Source organism: Canis lupus, chromosome 14 (genome assembly GCF_003254725.2).
Source record: "Canis lupus dingo isolate Sandy chromosome 14, ASM325472v2, whole genome shotgun sequence".
NCBI classification, from domain to species: Eukaryota; Metazoa; Chordata; class Mammalia; order Carnivora; family Canidae; genus Canis; species Canis lupus.
In genome coordinates this window covers 45,893,243-45,918,150 of record NC_064256.1, presented here as the reverse complement: position 1 = coordinate 45,918,150, position 24,908 = coordinate 45,893,243, and the positions used below count along the sequence as shown (strand labels likewise).

Genomic DNA, 24,908 nt, shown 5'->3' with positions numbered 1-24,908 from the left:
AAAGCCTAATTAGTCTAAGATTTCAGGATCTAGAAAGTATCCTAATGTTTCCTTTTTTTCCTTTCTGGCTTTTATTGTGTGGGTATGTTTCTTTTTACCCCAGAGGAACACAAAATCTTACCTTAATCTCAAAGTCCCCAAATAAGATAAAACCTTCAAAAGAGTGGTGCAGAGACTCCATATACAGCCTAATTTAATCCATTTCCACATTATTTTACTGGGGTGTAGGTCAATCAAAAAAGGTCTCATTTGGGAGAATTATGATTTTCAAGTTTCCTAAGACTTGCTATTCCTTTTATAGTCTGTCTTATGACCACAAATGGACAAAAAAAAAAAAAATCTGCATTTAATACAACAGCCATTGCTCATATGAGAAGCTTCTGAGCTGACTCAGCACATCCACGGTACAGGCTTCAAAGCATTAATCAAGCCTACTTATCTTCAATGTCAGGCCACAGTTGCCACCTCCTCTGTGATGACTTTCCTGTTTAGATGGAATGCTGTGTGCACCATGACCAAAAACGTGATGATTTCAACCACAATGAGCCAGCTAACTCTATGCCAGGGCTACAAGCACACACTGGCAACCCAGGAAGCACACATCTCAGTGGAAATGTCTTTAATTAGGCATGTCTAAACAGGTCTCCTTTGTTCTTTTAATTATTTCCTAGTTACTTAAAAAGTATTATGTGCATGTGTATGTGTGTGTGCATGCAGAAGGAAGGCAAACATTATGAGATGAAGAGTTAGCAGAAGAATCCCTCAAAAAGAGAAAACTGCCTTCGTTTAAAAAGATACCTTTATTTGACAGCTTGCCTGGAGAAAGACAGACTTCAGGCTATGGCTGTGATGGGCTGGGAATGAAAACATCCATCAACAGAAAGTTCTGGAATTGAGAAGAGCAAACTATGAAAAAAAGGAGAGAGGATTCAGAAAAGGGTGTGGACAGTAACTGAGAGGAGATTGGAGGCCAAATGAAAGAGAAAAACAGTGACTAGAAACAAAAGAGTTAAGACCTTTTAAGAACAAAGGGAGCTTAAGTTTCCACTTCATGATGTTTGCTGTCCTTCACTGTAAAGTAATCACCCTCATTGACTACAAATCTTCAGTAAAATCTACTACACAAGCCTTGAATCAATAGCACCACAGAATGTGAAAGGATTGAAGAGGCAGTGTCCCTGGAAGTACAAAATATGCTAGAGAAGGAGGAGGAGAAAGAGAAGAAAGAGGAGGGGAGGGAGGAGGAGGAAGGGGAAGGAAAAGAAACAGAGGCAGAGAAGGAGAGGCAGGAGTGGGATGGAGGAGGAGAAGGAAGGGAATAAGGAAAGAAACAGCAGAAGCAGAAACACAAAGCCAGTGGTGACTAGGAGAGTAGGAAATGTGTTAGCCTCCTCAAAGATCCCTGGAGATCTGAGTGGTGTTGCCAGGGGAGTCTAGTGGAAGATGTTCTATTGTATTCATACGCTGGGTCAAGCTACTTTTATTTGAGTCTGAGTCTGAACATCAACTAACTCATGAGCTTGAAGATCACATGTAAGAAGCTGACATATGTATTATGAACAAGAGCCAAAGGATCTCTCGCCCTAGAGACTCCATCACAGGCTGTCTCTTTTCTGCTGGCAATGTGTGTGCCTCTCTCCACATCACCAGGGAGGCTGAGAAGCAGAGCTTAAGTCATGGGCTTAGGAATCACATGTAGTCATGTTCAGGTATCAACTCTATAACTCCCTAGCTCTGCCACCTACTAAGAATCTACTCCTCTCTCCCTCAATAACTCTAATTGTAGCACCTATATTACATATCAGGATGATATATCTAGCACCTATACAGCCCCATTTCTTGAGAAAATGTAATGAGAAAAAGCATATAAAGTGCTTCGCATGGTGCCTAGGATATAGTAAATGCTCAACAAGAAATGGTTAATCCTCCTTTTTTGTTGGTTATTTTTCTTTTTTTGTTGTTGGTTTTTTGTTTTTTGTTTTTTGTTTTTTTTTTTTTGTTATTTTTCATTGCTTCTTTCCAAACCTCTCGCTGTTGGTGTCACCCTCTTGCATGCTTTTGCCTGTAAAAGTAACACTAGTCTATATCCTCTGTGTGTTAACTTCACATGCCTTTAAAAGACTTATCATTTCTACTAATCCCCATATGTCCCCTGAAAGACCGTTTCTTCAGTACTGTTCTCTCCATCAGGAGCTATTAGCCCAGGCTGTCTGGTGAACCAGGTTTACGAATACAAGGGGAGATAAGAGAGAAGAAATCCCTATAGAGACCAGAAAAGAGAGAAATTCCTATAATTAGAAGAAGCAGTTATTTCTAATGAGCCATGAGCTAGGATAACCTGAGAACCCCAATAACATGAATGAAGACTCTCTGCAGAAAGCCCCAAGAATAAATTACATTGCTCTTTGACCTGAAAACAGTCACTCACCCAAACATTTGGGGCAGCACTGTCCTGGGGGAATGTGGCTAAGGTGCTGAGGACAGGAGAGAATGGGACAGACTTCTCTCACGCACTGTGTCCTGCCTCCCTGAAGAAAAGAGAGAGAGAAAAAAAGCACGTTTAGAAAAAGTAAGTGCACACATATTGTATAATCAAGATGTCTGGAACAGACCGAGGGCCTTCCCTGGTATTAGGTCCCTGGGGTGACTGCTCACATCTGTGTAATTTCTCCCAACTATCCGTTTCTCTTCCCCGTAGATCACATGAACTACACTCTCAACAAGACGGTCCCTGAAGAGAGTCTTACAGCATCACCCCTCCCCACTCAACACCGCCTTGATTTGTCTTCTTCTGTCTCAAGACCAGCCAACCATCTCAGTTTGCCTGAAATTAGAGACTTTTGGTACTAAAACCAGGAAAGACTGGGGCAAACCAGAACAAGTTGGCATCGCTTTCCAACCCCTAAGCAAGCAAAGGAGCCCTTCGGGTTTTACTGAGACTTTTCAGTAAAGTCCTCTTTCAGACCCCCATCCTTCTGTAGGTTCTGCAGACATCTTCCTCCAAGAATACTTCCCTTCCTGCCACTGCTTAAAAGTGTTGCTAGCATGACTCAAGGAGGTTCGGATTTAAGGAAGCAGCCAGTCTGCTGAAAATGGATATGCTGAAAGCCAATATTCAAAGGAACCATTTCACCGAATTCACTCAGCTAACCAAAGCTGCTTCTATCATAAGAAGAAGGCAAATGATGATTAATATTGGAAGGCATAGCAGAGGCTCAGCAGCCTATGGGAGAAGTTCTAGAACCTATGAATTTTTCCTTGCCCCTCATGCCTCGCCCTTTCTGACACCCATTCCTTCCTTCTTTACCCCAGCATGCTCCCCGCCTTTCTCTGCCCGTCAGCATCTCCCCCCTCTCTACGACTCAAAGATGCAGCATGCCTACTACCCCTCCTCGACGTCTCACAAGAGGCGTCTGTTTTTTCCAGCCTCAGCAACTTATAATTGAATCTTCAGAAAGCTGGGGCAGGAGAAAAAAAAAAAAAAGTACTTTCCAGTCAAATTTATATTCAACACCTTTGGAAGGCTCATGTGAAAACTATCCTGCGCAAAATGAATTGCTATCGAATTTATGAATAATTAATTTTATTATTATTATTATTATTATTGTTATTATTTTAGAAAATCAGTAGATTTGGTAAACAGATTACTAGGCATACGGAATTTCAGTGGGTTGGCTTCTCTGGGATTTGAGCTAGAAAGCACACTAGTAGACCCTCAGGTACCTGGTGTCTGAAACCGGTAATTTATATCTCAAGAGGCCTCAGGAAATGAGGAACTCACGCCTCAAAGAAGGGAAAGATTCCCCGCGGCCTTTCCTCACACCTTCTCCAGCACTTTCTGCAATAACACCAGACGTCAGCCGTCTGGGTCATATTCGTGCCCATCCCTACGCACTGCTGCCGCCCACTGTTCCTGCTCTCCCTTCCTGTTCCTGCCAGTTTTGTTATTATAATTTATTTTTTGGTACGACTGGGTGAAAAGGGTAGGGCACGTTATGTCTTTTTAAATATTTATTATTTTTAAGCCACTTTAATGTTGGATACATCCCCAAACCAATAGAGAATATGCAAAAATACCACAAAAAGCTCTTCTGTTGTTTTTACATTATTTCCAGATCAGCAAGAACCACTAAAAATCTCCTAAGAATCCCTGGCTGTTTTCTGGGAGGTTCCTCACACCACTCTGCGTAATCCTGAAGGCCGGCTTTTCCCCAGACTTCACAGGCACAGAACCCACACATTTGTCTGAGTATTTTAATGCAATGAAATTTATGTCTTGCTCACTTAATAGTTCACTGCAAGTGTTTAGTGGATAGACTTCCACATGGTGACTCAGGGAAGCAGGCTCTTTCCATTTTGTACAAAGTTGTTGATCCCTTCCATTCAGGTGGCTATCCATGTAGTAGAGACAGAAGGTGAGAGTGTGGAGCATTGAGATGAGAGATTTTTATGGGTCAAGCCTAGAAGCGTGTTATTTATTTCCGTCTTACCTCCTCTTGATCAGAACCTTAGATGTAAGGAAATCATAACTCATCAGCACTATGGAAGTTCCTTTCCTTGTTGACCACATGAGACTGTAGTCATTAATCCTTGTGTATTGTAACTATATAGAAATTTTCAAACATTTTACAGAACACATGGGGGTCCTAGGAATCCTGCCAGCTTATAAGGTGAAGTTGAGTGTTACTTTTGATATATCACCACCAAGAAACACCTAGTTAGTACCTAAAATGTACAAAACCCAAGGAGATTCAAGGTAAGCAGATGCAGACAGCCCTGTAACTATACCATCTCATCAGCATCCTGTAGTTCAGTGGTTTGAGATTCTAGAGCTCATCATGTGTGGTGGCTCTTCCTTTCATTCAAGAATTTTTTACTGAGATATTTCCTTGAGTGTCACTCTCCTGAAGGATATTAGGCTCAAAGGACTGGTCCCTGCAGTCACCAAAGTCTAGCTTGGAGGCAAAACCAGTATCATCTTACAGGGTTAAACTTCTGTGTGTATGTCAAAAATATAAGACTAAATATGAAAAAAGAAAAATATATGAAAAGATGGGGGGGTCACTGGGAAATGAAGGGATCTAGAAGGCTTTTTAGGTGAAAAGAGGCTCAAAATAGATCCCGAACAAAGCAGGATTTTTATAGGGGTCAGTGATAGGGGAAGAGAGGGAAAGAGGTATGTATAAAGAAGATGGCAGGCTGCAGATGTGCCTGGAGATAATAAGGAAGATACACTGGACATGCCTCTCCATGTTGATATTGTGAGGGAAGGACATGGGAGTGAAGATTATGGGGGTCTTGCCAAAGTAGACTAACTGTGGTAATAAAGGAGTTTATTATGTGTGACTCATAATTCTTATAACATAATACGATTATAATTCTTATATCATAACCAGTGGTGCAAAGCTGATTTGTGAATAGAGTAACCACTTTAAACTGCAAATTGGGCCAAACATTTACTTCACAAGAGGAAAAGGATGTCCTTAGCCAGGTTTCTCTTTGACCTGCAAATTTATTTTGGTCAAGTTTCAGAGCATAACAATTACTACCAGGGGTAAAGTCTTGGTGCCTGGCCTTCCTTGTTCTTGGCCAGTGCAGAACAGAAAATCAAAGCAAAGATGGCCAGCAGGTGAGCTATCAGACTGTGGGAGCAGTGGAGTAGACTAGAGAAGAGAGGACACCTCAAATTTAGTGGGTAATGAGCCCACTTAGAGAAAGCTATTTATAGACATGCATGGACACATATGGACTCATACGTGTACACATGTACACACACAATATTGACATACATGTATATACCTCTGTGGTATAATAATATAATGTATGTGTTTGTGAGAGTTACCCACTAGGCCAGGGTTTTTCAAATTTGGCATTATTAACATTTTGAGTCAGAGAAGTCTCTGTTTTAGGAGGCCATCTTGTACGTCACAAAATGTTTAACAACATCCTTGGCCTCTATGCACTAGATGCCAGCATCACCCTTTGGCCCCTGGTTATAACAAACAGAAATGTCTCCAGACATTACCTAACGTCCCTGGAGGACAAAATTGTTACCAGTTAAAAAACACTGTACTAAACCAATGTTTTCTCAAGCCACAGCCCAGGAACCTGCATTTTCAATAACTTTCCCAAATGAATTGGATGCTACAGTCAAAGGCACTACATTTGGCAAAATGCCTCACTAAGATGAGCTTCCAGCAAGCAGGTTTGGAGGCTTATTTATCTTGTTCGTTCTTCCAGCAGCTAGTACGTGTCACAGCCTATAACACGTGCTCAAGATATGCATTCTGAATGATGGAGCACATTGCCCAGATTGGGGAGTTCTCCCTGAGACACGAGCCAGGCCCTATTTCACCTTGCCAGTGGCTGGAGGCCCTTTTTCCTTGTGAAGGCTTGTGAAGGAGGAGAGCAGAAGGAGCAGAGCGGAGATGGAGTTTGTGATGGACGTGGATGGGGCGGGATGCACCAAGGGGTCTGTGCTGAGACCAGGGCAGGCTTTATCATCACAATCTGTGAAGACTCTGGAAACTTTCTACCCCAAGAATCTGAACATGATGCTACCCACGGGCTTATGTTTCCAAGTAATAAAATGCAACTCAACTTTGATTCTTTACACACAGAGTCAGGAACATTTTGCTGAACAGTCAGCAAAGATTGAGCAAAATACCTACCCTGTCCCATAAAAACCTTGAGCCACCACCCCCACCCCGCCCATCCCAGAAGTGCCTCCCTGGACTGACAAGAACAAAACTCTTTTGTCCTTCACACCTATTCAAGGAACCAAGACCCAATGCTCTGTCCTGAGAATTAAGCCTAAAACAAATTCCTTTTATGTTTCCCATCAATTAATGTCTCTAAGCCCGATTGTATTGTTGTCCATCATATTGTTTTGGTTTCCCTATTGCTGCTATAATAAATTACCACACAGATTCAGTACCTTAAAACAATACACATTTACTATCTTACAGTTCTGAAAGTCCGAAGTCTGAAGTCAGTCTCGCTGGGCTAAAATCAAAGTGTCAGCAGGGCTGGGTTCTCTCTGGAGACTCTAAGATAGAATCTGTTTCCTCGCCTCTTCCAGCTTCCAGAAGCTGCCAGCCTTCCTTGGCTCTAGGCCTCCTTTCTTCACAGTCAAAAGTATCAACACAGCATCTTCAAAATCTCTCTCTGACTCTGAGCCTCCCACCCTGTTTATAAGGCGTCTCATAACAGGGCCCATCCAGATAATCCAGGATCACCTCATATCAAAATCCTTTATTTAACCACATCTGCAAAGTCCCTTTTGCCATGTAAGGCAACAGCCACAGGTTTGAGGGATTAGAACATGGATCTCTTGGGGGTCCAGGGATCCATTATTCTGCCTACCCGTAATTATTATTAAAGAAATGACATTGAATTTCACTGTGCACTCCAAGATGTAATATTTCAGGCCTCGGGTGACTACAAATCATGAAAATAACCCATTCTCTCAGCCTCGCCCTCATTGAAAAAAGCTAGTTTTTCCCATTTTTTTAATCAGAAAGAAAGAGAGCGATAAATATCTTGATTTAAATCCTGATTCTAGGGATCCCTGCGTGGTGCAGTGGTTTAGCGCCTGCCTTTGGCCCAGGGCGCGATCCTGGAGACCCGGGATCGAATCCCACGTCGGGCTCCCGGTGCATGGAGCCTGCTTCTCCCTCTGCCTGTGTCTCTGCCTCTCTCTCTCTCTCTCTCTGTGTGTGACTATCATAAATAAATAAAAATTTTTTTAAAAAATCCTGATTCTATGGTTGCTGAACTGAACCACCCAGATAATCCGAATTTCACATCTTATGCACTCTCTCTTTTATTATCATAGGCAATTCATAAGCATTAACTGACATTGTCAGGAGCCACGTTTGAGGTGTTCATAAGGTAGGAAAGCTGTTCGGTTGGCCAGTAGGCCCCTTCAGGGTCAGCATGCTGGCCGTGCTGGTGAGCACTACTCCCCTAAACTCAAGCTCCCACCAAGCAGGATGATTTGGCTAGTCCCCCTCTGGCCTGTGCTGGCGAGCCCTTTAGGGACTTCCATGTCCTCCAATGGCCAGACAGACAACTCCTAAAGGGTTTTACTGAGTCCGTCATATTCAAAGACACTTACAGAAGAACGCCTGCCCTGGCATCCTCACAAGGTTTGCACGGCTCTGCAGTGAGGCCTCGGCCCACTGGCAGCCTATTGGACCAAGTTCCAGAAGCTGCAACCAGTGAGCAGTCCCGGCCCGGCCATGAAGACAGTGCTGGGCTTCAAGGGCAATGAGTCAGAGCCAGAGGTCATAATAATTTGGTAAAATAAATATCGGACTCTTAAATAAACAGGTGATGTAAATACGTTTACTCTTCCTTCACTAATACCATATTGAGTTTGCCTACGCCTCATATTTAAAGGCAAAATTTGTCTATATTCCTCTTGGAGTCCTTGCTTGTAGCTCTGTCTCTGTGACTCAGCTGAACGGCAACTTGTTGTTTCTGTTTTTGTTTTTCCATGTTTTTGCTTCAGAAAAGAAAATTTCAAAGTTCTCTCTCCTCCCCGAACCCCACTTGGCACGCAGGCTAACACACCAATTGCTGATAAGGCTGGAATACCGTCTGAGGCAAATTCCAAGTGGTTCTGGGTTTCCACAAATATTTCACTGCATTCTTTGTCTATTTTAGAAGCAGGAAGATAAGACCACCCTATGGGACCACTCTCAGACGAGATCTCTGGACAAATGCCCTGGGAACCAAGGGGTGGGGAAAGCCCTGCAAATCAGAATAGATTCGCCAGCCCTGGTTTGTTTGGTGTCTGCGAGCAGGTGCTGAGGGATGGCTGGAAACATAAGTGATCTCCCCGAGGAATGTGATAAGCCTTTCCAGGGCTCACTAAGCTGAGAGGTAGGGGCTTCCTGATAAGGCCTTGAGAATCTGGGCCAGCTATGCCACTGAACATGGGTGTCCCCCCACATCCCCACCCTGCCAAACAATCAATAAATAAGCAAAGAAATCCACAAGAGAACAGACTCTGAATAGCTCAGATTCCCACAGACCTCCCAGACCACCCCAGTAGGACGCTTCTCAACTGCCACCACCACCACCACCACCACCACCCCCCACCAAAAAAAAAAGCAAAAGAAAGAAAATGAGCCCTTTTCCTTCTCTTGCCTTTTTTTTTTTTTTTTTTAATCAAAGTTCAACCTTTCATCATCATGTAAGTAGTCAAAGCTGTTACAAGCCTACTGCTGACACATCAAACGCTTTATCTACAGTCTGGCCCACTTCCAGGGAGATGAAAAGAACAATCATTCAGAACTCACACCTCCCATGAGTTATGAGCCATTCCTGAAAGGAAGGAAATAACACCATCATGGAGGAGAAAGGGCATTTTTCATATTGCTCAGACTGTCGCCACCGCAGCAAAGCTGGAGATGCACTAAGGAAGAGACCCCATAAGGGCCTCTGATGGGGGCAAGGCTCTACAAATACTGACCCCCAAAGACAGAAGCCAAAGCATCACTAATGAACTGTTTTTCTTAAACCTTTCAGTTGACTTTTAAGTTTGGCTACCAAAAATAATTTATGTACTCTACCTGCTTTATGCATTGTTTGGTTTTGTTTTCACAGTGTTTCATTTGCATTTATCACTTGGCCCAAACTAGGCTAAGAGTTCACTGAGGGCAGAAGTAATGTGAATATTTCCCTTATCTCCCATAAAGACTTCAGTCCTCCTAGCCCACAGTGAGGCCAAAGTCATACCAGAAGTGCTTGGTTTTCACTAATAAACACCTACTTGCTGGGTTGTCAGCCAGAGCTGAAAGTAAGTCAAATATGTTTGTGTTCCAGTGTGGTTTCCTGAGGCAAAAAATTATCTGCTGTCTTCAATGAGTTAGTCCTAAGTAATGTGTATCCGGATGCCCACAATGTATTGACAAAATTATACTTATACGTCTTTGGAATATCTCTTAAATGTAGTATGCTTAAACATACTACTGAAAAATAAGATTACATTTTCACTTCATTTTAATTTCTGAATAGCAATTGACTAGTCACAGCATCTTGGCTTCTGTTTGCCCACTCCACAAACATTTGAGTTTCTACATGCTAGACACAGTGGTCTTTAAATGAAAAATTTGGATTTCAAAATCTTTATTCAATATACGTTACTCTTGCACAGTTTTCTATTTTGTATCAAGTGACAATTTCCTAAAATTCTAACAAAATCTAAAATGTTGTAAGTAAAATATGAAGAAGTCCTATAAACACCCTGACCTCGATCAAGGGACACTGTCCAGGGAGACTAGAGTTTGCTGGCACTATTCATTCACATTAGTGGTGCCCCTGGGTATTGGTCTTGTCAACCAATTCAAAGTTTGTGTTCTGAGACAAACGGGCTGCAACCCAATCTCGGCAAGCCCTTGGGATGATCATAATCTAGGCCAAAGATGATCAAAGGAAAAGAAGTGTAAAGGCTGTTGGAAACAGCTGTGGAAGGCGTGAGGGGAGGGTCCCAGTTTGAGCCAAAGCTAGCATTCTGACATGCCTGGGCAAGTCCTGTGAAAGGGAGAGATTCACCTGCTTAGCTTCTCATGAGAAAAAAAATCCATCCTAAGGGAAGAAGAGATGCAGCACAACACAACCACCAGGTCCTGGGCCTAATTATGGCAGGCATTCTTGCAAATATAACTTGGAATCTGTTAAGCTCAAGTCATCCCAAGTCCAGGATCATGGATGCCCATCTTGGTGGGGAGAAAGATGCAAAAAGTAAAGCCTAAAAGAACCATATCATTAAAACGTCTATGACATACTCAAGTACAGTCCCCATTGACTTGGGATTCCTATAATTGAGTAAACCACAAAAAAAAGGAAGTGATATAGGTCCTTCCCACTTCCCCTCCACACTGCTTTATCATCAGAGGCTTCCAGGACATTAGAGGTGATGTGCAATCAAAGAGGGTGGAAGTAGTGTCCAGGCTAGGCTGAAAAGCAAAGCATCTGTGAAATGGTGGCAGTGTCAAACAGAGGAAACAAAATCGTAGACAGACATGACAAAAGATGGACTCTTCCCCAGTCCAGAAAAATGTTATTTCCTGGTTGCTGGGAACTCTGACTTGCTAGGAGGATTGGTCATCAGTGTCCATCACTGGACAGTATAAAATAGCACCTGATAACAAGGCATGGGTACATTGTCTGACAAATGAATTCATATATTGGTCAAGTAGAAAGAAAAAGTGTGTGGCCTCTTATAGAAACAGTGAATTATATTCAGTCAAGCTTCTCCTGGAATAATATCAGGCCAGGTTCAGAAGCACTGTCTTGTAATCTTGGCCAGAACATGCAATAAAGAGGCCAGAAAGGGGAAGGTACCTCAGTGAGGCAGCAGCTGGGTGGAAAGCTTGCCTGGTCCTGTATAGCTCTGTAACTATGACAACAAGCTTAGCAACCACAGACTTTTTTTTTTTTTTTTTTTTTCCCCAAGTACGATGGAGAACCAGGACTGGGCAGGTCAAATGTTTAACCTTATTGAAAGGAATGGAAGGGGCACCTGGGTGGCTCTGTGATTTAGCATCTACCTTCAGATTAGGTCATGATCCCAGGGTCCTGGGATCGAGGTCCACATCAGGTTCCCTGCGAGGAGCCTGCTTCTCCCTCTACCTATGTTTCTGCCTCTCTCTGTGTCTCTCAAGAATAAGTAAATAAAATATTAAATAAAAAAAGGAATGGAAAAAAGTTCCACCTGAACAACACAATTAGTAGCTTATTTCAGGAAATAATATGTAAAGGACTGGGTTCAGGACTGGGTATTTTAGACCATAGCTAGAACAGAAGTTCAAGCGCTTGTCAGAACTTCCCTAAATGCTTCATGGAAACTAAGGATAGTCTTCACAGTTCCTATGAAGGTAAAGGAAGGGGAGTGGAAGGCCACTTTCAACTGGAAATCAAAGGAAAGCCAGTCCACTTAAAATAGCTGTCAGGACTTTAGTCGTGAGTGGACCAGACACATGCCAATCAGATCCTGTCTAGGAGCTCTCACTAAAGACCAGTGCCAAAGGGAAATTTGGCGGGGGGGGGCAGTAGTTCAGAAATATCCACATTTTATTATACCAGGCCATCTGGAAGATGATGGTAATGTCTTGAAAACAGGTGGATTAAGTGAAAGTCTACATACTGAAGGCAGACTATTTAGCCTTCTTCTGACCAAGAAATCCAGAAAAAACATATTTTAAATTGATCCATATTATTTACTAAAAAAAAAAAAAAAAAAAAAAAAAAAAACCTCATCTGCTAGGACTACAGTTTGTTTACCAAGTTCACAGAAATGATACAAACAAGTAGCTCAAAGTATATGACCAACTCATTATCAGAACACTGCTGGTTCTGATTGGTTGAATATATTTGTGATTGGAACACTGTCTGGCATATTCACAAGTGTGTAGACTATGGATATTGCAGGGAGGTATTTTTCTTTAGTTTTAGATAGGACATAAAACTTTGATTTGTGTTACATAGAGATCTGATAAGGTCTGTTCAGATCTGTGAATGAGACTCCAAAACCAGATGTCTCCACCTCCCTCCAGAAATTACTAAGGTGGAAAATACCCTTACATGTATGTTACATATATTTGATTAAAATGCAGTGTGGATATTTATGCACAATGAGTTTTTTGTGTTTTTGTTGTAGGACAAAGAATATTATCTACTGAGCCTTTGAACTGATCTGGCCTGAAATGACCTTTAGGCTGGATTCCTGTTCCCTCTTTTGCAAACCCTCCCAGGCAGACTGACTTTGCAATCACAAGTGGCACGTTTCCCTAGGTTGTGCTTGGAAAATGGTTGCTGCCATTGCAACAGTAATTAAACATGCCATGGTGGGGAAACTTGGCAACTACAAGATAAGGAGTCGAAATCTATAGTTCTCAGAGACTCTGATGGGTTTTATTTAAAAAAAAAAAAAAACAGAAGAATTCTCAAAACTTGGAAATAGAAGGAGCAATGCTAGCAAATGCTACTAAAATTGTTTGCGGCAAAAAATTTAAATGACTCTATTCTCAAATGCTTCCAATTTCAAAGGGTACATAGGAATGGAGGAAGAGACTCTAGTTATACATGTATACCAATTTTGTGAGTGAAAGACTGTAAATCTTTGCAAAGAGGCCATTTCTTTCATCTAATATTGATACATGAGGTATTTGCATTGAAATATGCTCAAAACTCCAAATATAACCTGTTATTAGAGTTGTAGAAATAGCAATATCCATGAATCTGCATATCCATGAAGATCTAGATACTGGGTGATGAATCAAGAATCAAGGGAAAATGATTTTTTTTAATGCTTATGAAATCCCTGTTCATGAAGACACGAGCAGATCTATGCCTTAAGCTCAATACAAACCAGGAAAGTTTCCAGACTCTAAATCAAGAAGGAAAACTGGGAAACCACACGATTCAAAGGAACAAACCCCTGGCGTGAATGGCTCCCTCTATCCTTTATTACTTTGTACTGAAGTTAGTTAACTTCTCTAAATTTCAATTTCTTCATCTATAAATTAGGAAAACAACAGTGTCACAGTGTCACAGAGGACATGTAAAGAATAAGATGATGGAGAAAAAGCTTTTAGACCAGTGCCTGGTGCATAGTAAGTGCTCATTAAATATTAGCGCTTACAAATATTTAAAGTCAAATTAATTTTGAATCCCAGCCAACTCCGTAAATTAATAAGCGGGTGACTTTGGGTAATTTATCTCATCTGAGTCTTGGCTATTACTAAACAATACCATTTTCCCCACAAAGCTGCTGTGATAATTTTATGAGTGAATGTTTCGAGTGCCCAGCACTGTACATGAGCTATAAAAACATTACTGATAAGAGTGAACCTTCAGCCCCCTCACCTCCACCCTGCTCTCTTTAGGATCAGCCATTCAAAGTATATTTCAGTGGCCAAGAGAACAGGGCTGTGGTGACTTTTCATCTGAATTAGTTGGAGAACATTTGTGTTTTCCTTGGCACTAGGAACACATGGATAGTCTTTAGGGTATACAGTAGTATATACATCGCCCATGTATTTGCATAAAGTTTCAAAGCACTTTCTTGATATATGCAGTATGACAGCTGCTGTCACAATATATTTATATAAGTTCTACACAGATTTTATAAAATAAACTTGCAAATGTTTGTTTTCCTAAGGAGGGGGATATTTGGGGGTTGTTGGGGATAATCATTTCATCTCACTGTAGAAAGTAACACATGTTGGCACGCTCCCTTGCTCTATTGCCACAAATAGGCTGGTGTGCCCTATAAATAAGTGAGGCAACCCCACAGATACAGTAAGTCACTATATAATCATTTCTTTAATGCTTGTTCTGTAGAAAACAGCACTGATGGGCACAGTAGCCACAATCCATCTAAGGTCTAGTAGGAAGAATGAATAGATGGTTGTGACTTTTAGCACCCAGAATCCCTCAGGCAAACGGTCATATCCCCAGTTGGCTGTGCATCCTTCCATATGAAGCAGTTAGTCAGAAGTGAAAGACAATGACAATTCCTTACTAACATATGCCAATGTTTGCCTCAGTCTTCTTTCAGAACACCAGAAGAATCGTCTGGATTGGCCAAATCCTTCCCTCAAAATACCAAGGTAATTTACGCTCAATTATCTCCTATAGCATTTCCTAAACTAGAACTTTGTGGAGTCTTGTTTCATAAGAAGTTATTATGGCTTCTACAAAAAAAAAAAAAATTAGTAAGGTTGTGTAAAACAAAGTTAAGCAGCTTCCTTTATTGCAAGACTTTTCTTATCCTTTAATGCATGTGGATATCCAACAGGGAGATTATATGATATGGTGTTTCTCAAACTTATTTGACCATAGAACCCTTTTGCCACGCCATATGAACCTATTCTGGTACAATATAATGAGGAACGCAATCTGGAAAAGGCTAGTCAACTTCAATTTACTACTGTGCACCTGTCCTAAGTATCTACAACAACAGGGTCTTTCCTCTTTGGGGCAAATTGCTTGGCAACAATTTTTGGTTAAACAAGTTCTTCTATTGAGCAATCAATATTCCTTCATTGAGCAAGTAGTTCTATTCCCCAAAGTCTTCCCCTCCCATAAGTACTGTATTAAATGATATGCTCTTCAAATTCAATTTAAGATTATGTTTTTATAGACTCCTAAAACCACTCTAACAATGGTTTGTTTGTTTGAAGGATACTGTCAATACAAGTTATCTCGGGATTCCTGTTCATTTTATTCAGGATTATCTTGATTTTTTTTTCAGAACCTTTGCACATTTTACTATAGAAAAAAAGAATTCTTGACTTCAACATGGCCCTTTTCCAATTCCATAAACCAGGTCACCCTACCAATATGTGGCATTTCTGGAATATTTATAAATACCACAGTATGAAAACGCTACCTCCCACATCCTCTGAAAACATAGCCGGCTACAAATTCCCCAGGCAGACTATGTGGGATATGTGGTTTCCATGGCTTTAAAAGGGGTATTTGTAGGATATGCTAAGGAATATTTCAGCCGTGTCTTTCTTTAGGCTTTTTTTTTTGCCTAGCAAATTTGCCCTTCAATACCTCCCTCTGGGTGGCCCTTAAAAAAGTGACACATTGTAAACAAATAGAACCTGATAGATTCTTCAGTAGGTGGTAATGGAAGAAACAAACATTCAGAGGAAAGGCTTGTTTATCCCTGTAGCTCCCTTTGGGTGAGACCTCATGGAACCATAAGTGAGGCCTAGACAACCCTGGCAAGGTGAGGTCAAAGAGCTGTGTAAAGGCAGTAAAACAAGGCAGGAGCTTTGGAGATCTGGCAAGGACACCAGGCAGGGAACAGTTAAAAGGGTCTTTGCCCTTCCCAGTGTTAGAGAGAGGCAGCATGAATTTCAATCTCTAGCCCCTTATTTCCCTGATATTGAAATTAAATAAATAATATCAACAAAACATTATTTTTTAATGTGAGTTTGGGGGCACCTGGGTGGCTCAGACAGTTAAGCATTCAACTCTTAATTTCAGCTCTGGTCATGATCTCAGGGTCATGAGACCAAGCCCTGAGTAGGCATGGAGCCTGCTTAAGATTCTCTCTCTCCCTCTCTCTTTTCCCCTCCCACCCCCAGCTGGAACACATGTGTGTGTGTGTGTGTGTGTGTGTGCATGCATGTGCACACATTCTCTCTCCCTCTCTAAATAAACAAATAAACGAACAAATTAATTAATTAAATGTGAGAGGTTTGAAGCAGCTTCTCCATTAATTGTTTTCATTTTAATCAATGATCTTCAGTTTTGTCTCAACACGCACGTATAATTTTATATCCACAGTCAAGGGCCTACCACAATGTCTTTTTCTGATAAATATTTACAGCTTTTGTTGATAGACTGCAAAACCATTGGGTAATCTACCTCCCCCCACTCAAAATTCTAGCTAGCAGCTTTTATGATCTTTCCATAATTAACATTATGTTGCCCATTTAATATTCCATTATGTTGAGGATATTCTTTATGATGAACTCATAAACACTTCTCCAAGTTCTAATTCTCTTTAGCTTAGAAAGGTCTCATACAGAATCACTCAGGGTAGCTGTCCCCAGCTAGCTGTCCATCTTTCCAAACAAAGGAGTTAGTTAGATGTGAAAGACAATATAAATGTTTCTATAAGTGACATGGGCTCTTCTCTTATCTCTCAGATAGGTGGAACCCATGGTTGGTGCCTCCTCAAAAGTGGACAAGTGGACAATATACTCCCAGCATATCCTGGGAGACTCTAGATTAGAGGCCAGGGGATTTCTAGACAGATACATAGGAACCAAAGGACAAAGTAATGCTTTGGGGAAAAAAAAAAGAAAACTGGGAAAAGGGCAAAACATGATTTTCTTTATATTTAAACTAGACATGGGTTCCTAACCCAGGCTGTATGTGGAAAGCCTCACTTAAATCAGTGGTTTTCAAAGTTCTGATCTCAGGATTCCTTTACAGTCTTAAAAATTATTGAACCTATCAAATAGTTTTTGTTTACATGAGTTATGTCTATCAGTAGTTACTGTATTAGAAATTAAAACAGAAATTTAAAAAAACGGAAATTTTAAAAACTTGTTCATTTTAAGAGGACAAAAATGCATTACATTAACATGGACAATCCATTTTTATGAAAAAAATATCTATTCCATCCACAATAGCATAAAACAAAAAAAATCAGTGAGTAAGGTGACACTATTTTATCTTTTTTGCAAATCTGTCTAAGGTCTGGCTTAACAAAAAATAATTGAAGTTTCCTACTTATTTCTTTCAATTTATTACAATAGGCTATTTTGGGTAGAGTATATAAAGAAAATCCAGCCTTATACAGATTTGTATTTGGAAAATAGAGACAGATTTTAAGAGCCATTTTATATATGTGGACATACTTCTTTCATACTATACCAAAATTCAACAATCTTAAAGGTTGGTTGTAATGGAAAATTCAAAACCATATCCTAAGTAGAAATTTTCCCCATGCATGATTTTTGTAACACTGTGTACTGGTCATTTGGAAACTATTGATTTAGGCAGATCTTCCTAATGTTGGTGTATTTCATTATCAAATATAAAAAATAAATTACATTAATATCATCTTTTATCTCTTCATAAAAGTCTTTAAGTATAAGAAATATGTCAAGTGCATAGTGGAAATGCAATTTTTCCAAAATTTTAATTTTCACATGAAAGCACAAACTTTTATCACTGATGACTTACCACCAGACTGCCATTTATTTTAAGTAACACACTTATTTTTTTTAATTTTTGAGAAAATGTCTGCCAAAATGCCAAAGTCTGAATAATTTTCTTGTCAGTTGTTCTTTCAAGTAAAAATGGAATCCATGGGAAAAAAAAAAAAAAAAAGGCTGGCCCAATTCACAACTCAAATAAACACATAAGTGTTTTTCCTTTGGATATCCACTGTATTTCGATACTCAGCAGTATTTTTTGCACACTCCCAATGTTAAAATGATGTATATTCAAGGGTAATATTTAATAAAAACACATAATTTTTTATTTAATCAAGGACATTTTTAGGTAAATAGGGCTTTAAATTTTTTTTTTTAACTAAGAGCACATGATGGTGACCAATACAATGACCAGCTTGTTGCCACTACCTTGATCCACAAAGGCTCTAGCATTTTACCCACTATCAGTGTAAATGTGAATATAGCAAAAAAGACAAATAATGTCTTAGTATTATGATAAAAATAGTTTTAAAACTCATGAACCCTCTGAAACAGTCTTGAGGACTCCCAGGGGTCCATGGATTACACTTTGAGAACCGCTGACTCAAATGCCTTGACTTTTACATTCTTGAGGTCTACCTCCATGAAGTAATTCTTATAACCATGATAAACAAACCAAAGTATAGCAGTGCACTTGGGTCATAGAAATGAACTCTATGGTCCCAGGGAAACACTGTACATCATCACTTAAGTCAGCAAGTTCACTTAGTGGACTGTAATACCATATGGACTACAGAGCGAAAAAGGGATAATCAACACCACCCACAGAGCCAGCTATATATGGGCAATCAAAGCCTGAAAACACCAGTTCCAGTAAAACTGTCAAGAATCCATATTAGTCATTTACACTCATATTTTCAGGTATTCAGTAGAAAAAAAAAAAAAAGAAAGCCTTTTGTGCGGATAAAAAATGCAGTATAAACCCAGGAGGCAGGGCTGAGAAAGAGCAGATGTTTGTGTCTCTAGAGTTTGTACTTTTTCTCTAAAAACACATCTGTCATCAACTTCAACCTAAAAGACCAACAAAGTACTTTTATAAATAAACATAGTGCCCAGTTTCGTTTTAGTGATTCTGAATGCTTGGTAATCAATCTGATGGCCATGAGACACCAGTTAACCTTCCTCCAATATGCTTTAGGCAGTGTGTCCTCACAAGGTGGTCATTGTCTTGAATGAACCAGGACCTACAAGAATCAGACCTGATGTGCTACAGCCAACAACATGACATTTTAAGCTATGTCTTTAGAATTCCCATGTAAAGAAAAGAGAAGTGAGAAGTTTCCATATTTTCCCTCATTTCAAAACCCAAGAAATCCTTGCATTAAAGAAGAAATAAGCCAATGGAGAACTTGTGATTCATAACAGTGATGGCAGTTGGAATGTCTCATGGCCTAATAAAGTCATCCTTTGACTCCACCTGGTCTTTTGTACCCTACCACTGCTCCAAATCTGTCTACCTAGAGCCATGATCCTGTCCATCAGGACAAAAGAAAGTAGGGGGTCAACCAGCCTCAAGCCTCTATCTTCCCATTCCCCCAGAGGTACTTGATACTGCATCATCTTTCTTGCTAGGCTGGGCCAGGAGTAATATTCTAATGCTAAAGCCAGTGTGAAGGATCTGGAATTGCTCCAGAAACTCCAAGACTTCTTGAGCCTTTATCCCGACACCTCCTGGCCGTGAGCATCCCCTGTCCTCCTAAATTCCTCGGAGCTAGACAAGCTAACTGATAAGCCCTGTTTCAGCTTCCAAACAAAGGTAAAACCCTAACAGGTGAGTCAGAAATATCCTGGCAGCTCTGTCTCCAGAGATTTTCTTTTTAGGCACTAGCAACCCATGAACAAATTCTAGGCTCCCCTACTATTTCTTAAATCTGGTTCATTGACAAATATGCCTGTCACCTGAAATTAGTACTAGTCTCCCCTCTGCTCTCACCCAAAGTGACTCATCCTTTATGGCTAAGCTTTTGCATGAGTCCCTTTTTAATCACTGAACACTTATCTGCCTAGCATCCGGGACCTAGAATCATTTTTCTCTCTGCCCCTAAACCCTAGGCTAAGAGGTCTAAAATTCCTTCCTAGACAGAACTTCCTAAAGAGGATCCAACCCTTGCCTCCTGTTATCCTTCTACCTCATCGCAGGCCCCTGGCACTAACCATCTGTCAGAAGATGAGCTGTAAAGGTTTTACTAACCTGCCCCCTATGCCTGCCCCTCTGCCTTGTTGTAACTTAATTTTTTGAGCCAATCATCTGCCTCCTCCGCCACAGCTATCACATCTGAGAGCCACTGTACTTCCTAGACAAATGCAAGCATAGAAATCAAAGAAAGCATTTCATAATATCATTTCAAACATTATAAATCACTTAATTAAATGTCCAAGTTAAAGTTCATGCTTTGATTGGTAAAGCATTCTAAGGGGGTACATAGTTTTTATGTTTAGGGTGAGTAAAACATTTTCATTTTTATTTATAAATAGCAAATACATAAATATAATTTGTGTGGAGTCTAGAGATCCATTTTATCTATTCAGTACAATAGAACCCTTGAGTCATTGCTTACTGTGCATGTATATCCTCCACAGTTCTGGAAATCCTGCATTACCTAACCCTAGAAAAGAATCAAGAGTCAAACTCTTGGCTAGAGTTTTTCTAAACATCTTCTTTGAACACCTTCATCAGAATTACTGGAATCATTTGCTGATAATGCATATTGCATAAAAAAGAGGCCACCTTACACCTACTGTATCAGATTTTGAGTGCAGGGCTGGGGATTTTAATGAACATCCCCATGTTCAGGATTTGTATTATTAGCAGTATTAGTATGTTACATATCAGGTGAATAGAGAGAGAAATGTGTAAAAGAGCCAAAATAATCCTCATTAGTCATTACAGGAAATCTGTAAGTAATATTTTAAATTGACGAATCAAAAATGAGATCTACAACTGTGTTATTGAGGAATATGAAGAAAGACATAAGGAGAAACAGCTGAAAGCACTGGAATTGTTCACTTATGTGGGGTATGAGCAGGGTGCTCTTGATTTTGTTATTGACCTTTAGCACCATTTGATTTTTCTTCCATACTCACATACTAACTTAATTAAAATGAAAATACATGATAAAGAAAGAAAATAAAATACTCTATTAGTCTGACTTTTAATTTATTCAGATCAATGTTTCCATCCTACTCCATTAATCTGTGGTAGTAAAATGGCACTTCTTGGGGGAAAAAAATCATAGGAACCAAAGATGCTGTTTTTTCTATTTTGATTTATTTTGATAGAAGACAAAATATATTCCAACATATTATTTTTTAACTGTTAGCTTGGCTGTCTACCTACTTCTTCAAATGATTAAGGAAATTTCACAGAAACTTCCCTTGCAATAAAATGTGCAAAAACACCATTAAATTCCTACAAGTAGTCAAAAATGAATTCTAAACATAATAACTTGAGGCACTTCAAATTTTCTGTGTGATGGCCACACAATTCCTACGAGTATGTCACAGCATTTGAGATACTTTGATATTCTTTAGAAACTCCTGTAATTTTTCTTTATACAATCTTCATGTCAAATTTATATAACAGGAGTTGCATTTCATACGTGTCGGGTCTCAGAAGATTTGATATTATTTAGAAGTCTGATAAGGGATGTTGGAAGTTGGGGGGCTATGTGCTCTGGACAAAGACAGAAATACAGAGAATCGAAGAAACACAGGAGAAGGATAGCTAGCTAAGAGAAGGAATAAATTCTAAGACTAACATCTCTCCCCACCACTCCAACAGTGATGCCCCTCTACCAGCAAAAGAACACAGAAAGTTGCATAACCCACAGATATCAGATTTGTTTCCTACACTGAGTAACCTCCATTTTTTTCATCTCAGGTCCACCATATGTCATCAGTGCCAATCAAGCCTTACGATGAGATGTTCTAACTGAAAAGTCTATGTTCCCAGCAGTGTATGAAGACTAGAGGCAGGTGGCAAACTGTGACAACTGTGGGCACTGGTATAAACAGGATAAGTGATATGTTTATCACTAAGTCAATATTTTTTTGGTTGCACTAGGGAAAATGTAAAGGCCTCCATACAACATGAAGGGGATTAACTGGATGCTTCCAAAGTGAAGCCACTTACTTGAGAGGACCTTTCTTGTATAAAGTCAGCCCAAGCTTCCTTAGGTTATACCTTTCTATATTGGCCCTCTTAGTCTTGATTCATTTTACTGCTAGATTCAAAGAGTGTTCCAAGTTGGCTCAAAGCCCCTCAGATCACATATCAACCCCCATGACAAGATATATATTACTGTTCACTGTTGACTTCCAAGGGGAAGCCCAGAAGGGTGATCAGTCACATTATCATCACAGGCAGCATGAGACAACTACTGTATCTGAGATAAACTCTGGGCTATTACAGGAAAAAGGCAAGGGATTTTTGAGCATTTTACCAACATGATAGATCCTTTTCTGACTCTTCTCCTGGCTTGCTTTTTTTTTTTTCTTTTTTTTTTTTCTTTGGCAAATGTTAAAGGGATTGGTTCACCCAATCATAATCTTGTTAAGTGAAGCCAAATCTAAATTACCCTTCCAGGCTATTTCTTCTTCCAGGCTAAGCAGTAGATCTCAGAAAGCTGGCTATAACAAGGCTCCATTATATGCCTTGTAGAACTTTAAAGAAGATTTGAGTTAAACACTGAGTTGGAGTTTCTTGATTAAGAAAACTTTCATAAGGGAGTTCAGATTCTTCCTCAAATGTTTTGAAGTCCCCATTGCCTTAAGGAATTTAAGAGTTATCTCTCCGAGAGGCAATGAAAATGGAGAAAGAGGTTGCCTGAGTAGCCCTCTTCATTGTGAATTCCCCCAAACTTGGCATAGGACAAGGGAAGGCAAAGCATGGGATATGATCCCTTGAAGTAGCTCCTCACAGAACACACCAAGCAAAATGGAACAGGAACAGTGTCTCCTACTGAATGGGAACATACTCAGTTTCAAGTTTGCAATATTTTCAAAATTAAAGCAACTCCCTGAGTCTGTAATTGGAAAGAATCCCTGAAGGGCCCATCATTTGATGACAGGGCTCTAGGAGTTTCTACATAGGTTGGATAGCTTTCATTAATGCAAGATGACTCTAGAAGCCATGATTGATAAGCACCATGGAGCAGAATAATCATTAAATTTTTAAAGATTCATTATACCACCAACATGTTACTCACTAGTAACCCATCACTGCCATCACACCTCAAAGAGCAACAATATTCCACAAGAAAGTAATTTCCTTGATGGCAGGGGACTACCTCTTGTTCACTGCTATATTTCAAACTTCTGCAGTATCTGGCACTCAATAAATATTCAATGGATGAATAAATGAATGCCCCAAACACAAAGCATGAGTATAGCTTAGACAAATGGGCACCTTCTTGAAATAACCATGCCTATAAAAATAAAGTATTAACAGGGACCCAACAAATACCTTTTACATTTCTACTGCATCAATACGAGTTACTGAGAAAAGAATGATAATCTAGAGCCCTTAGTAAAGCATGAGAAAATGAACACAAGAGTCACAATACAACAAATTCTTGACAATTTACTTTATAGCCAGACTTTTGGTTCTAGTTCTATCTAGTTCTAGCTCAGTCACTCAATTCTTACATGACTATAGGTATAACAGCTTCACTGAAAATGGAAATACTTACTTGGAATGGTTGTTATAAAAACTAAGCAACATATCACCTCAACATCATGCACAAGCCCCCGACATATATAAAGCCCTATAAATACTACTTCTAAGGGCCATGACTATATAGAAATTGTTCATTTTGATTAGATTTGAATTCATTAAGTCAGATTAAAATCTTTTAACTGAGGGAACATCTATAATTTAAAAAAAAAAAAGAACATGCTATTACAAAGTTGCACAAACCAATTAGTCTCACTTAATTAGATAAAATAAACCTTCATTACAATTGATCATTCAGTGTTGCCAAAGAATTCAGAGATAATAAACATCAGTGGCTGGAATTCATGTTAAGAAGCTAGTCATGCTAAAACACTTTTCCAACAGTCTCAAAAAATGTTTAAAACCCTCTTCCCATATTTCCATTAGCTTTGTCCAAATAAAGAGCCATTTCTTCCACAAGCTTATGATTCTACTGCATCAAGGTTTGTGAAATGTATCTCGCTACATCAAACATGAGTATTTATAAAGCAATTAACAAACTGGAAGGTAAAGGGCCAGTTAAACTAATTCTGTATTTGTCTTAAGTTTATCTCTCTCTTTACACACACACACACACACACACACACACACACACAACACACACACAATATATGAATGTGTGTGTATATATATATTTTTTCTTTTTTTCAAAGAAATGTGCTCTTCAGAGAGAAGGGATAATTTTATTTTCCTGTTTAGGAAACGCATTTATAAAAGATGAAATCCCATTGGAAGATCCATGCTGACTGCGAAGTGCACTGACAATTGCTTCATCCTCATTTTGCCCACTACTGACTGGCACTCTCACCTGCTGGGATTCAGTAGACATTTCCCTAAGCAATTAATTCTGGGCAATTCAGTTCAGTCATCCTGCCCCTCAAGTTCTCTCCAAGGACTCCTCATTTTATCTCTACAGTTTATTTTCTCCAAGTACAGCTCACAGATCACATGCATCAGTATAACATAGAGAGTTTGGGTAAAACACAGATTCCCATGGAGGGCCCAGATCTTGAGAATCAGAATCCCTGGGGTCTGGCTCAGGAAACTTCCTTGTAACAAGCACTGCATATGATTCTTAAACAGACTAAAATTGGAGCATGGCCTATCTGCATATGCTTCCAATGGTCATTGTCATCTATTCCCATGGCCTCAATCACCAGACAAGTTGGAGACCCCAGTTGACTTCTAACGTGGATGTCTAGGAAACAAGAGAAGCTGAACACACTTGCCATTGTCTCCCCTCAAATCCATTGTCTATTCCCAGGGGATAGCCTGATCGGGTTTTCACTGCTTAAAACTTTCAGTGCCTCAGGATCCTTGCACCCAGGATAAAAGTCAATAAAGAAATCCCCAACTACTTCTCTCTTCCTCTTGCTTCCACTGCCCACCACACTCATTGTAAGCCATTTCTAAGATGTTTCATGGTTTCTCTGGTC

At 39.8% G+C, this 24,908-nt stretch overlaps 1 protein-coding gene across 2 annotated transcripts in view; it reads right to left on the bottom strand.

Moving 5' to 3' along the window:
- BMPER (BMP binding endothelial regulator) overlaps nt 1–24,908 on the bottom strand; it is a 242,340-nt gene that overhangs the window by 114,156 nt on the left and 103,276 nt on the right. For both annotated transcript variants that reach the window (XM_025464605.3, XM_025464604.3), the window contains exon 7: nt 2,429–2,528. In XM_025464605.3, the coding sequence (XP_025320390.1) occupies nt 2,429–2,528 (100 nt within the window). The remainder of the gene's footprint in view (nt 1–2,428; nt 2,529–24,908) is intronic.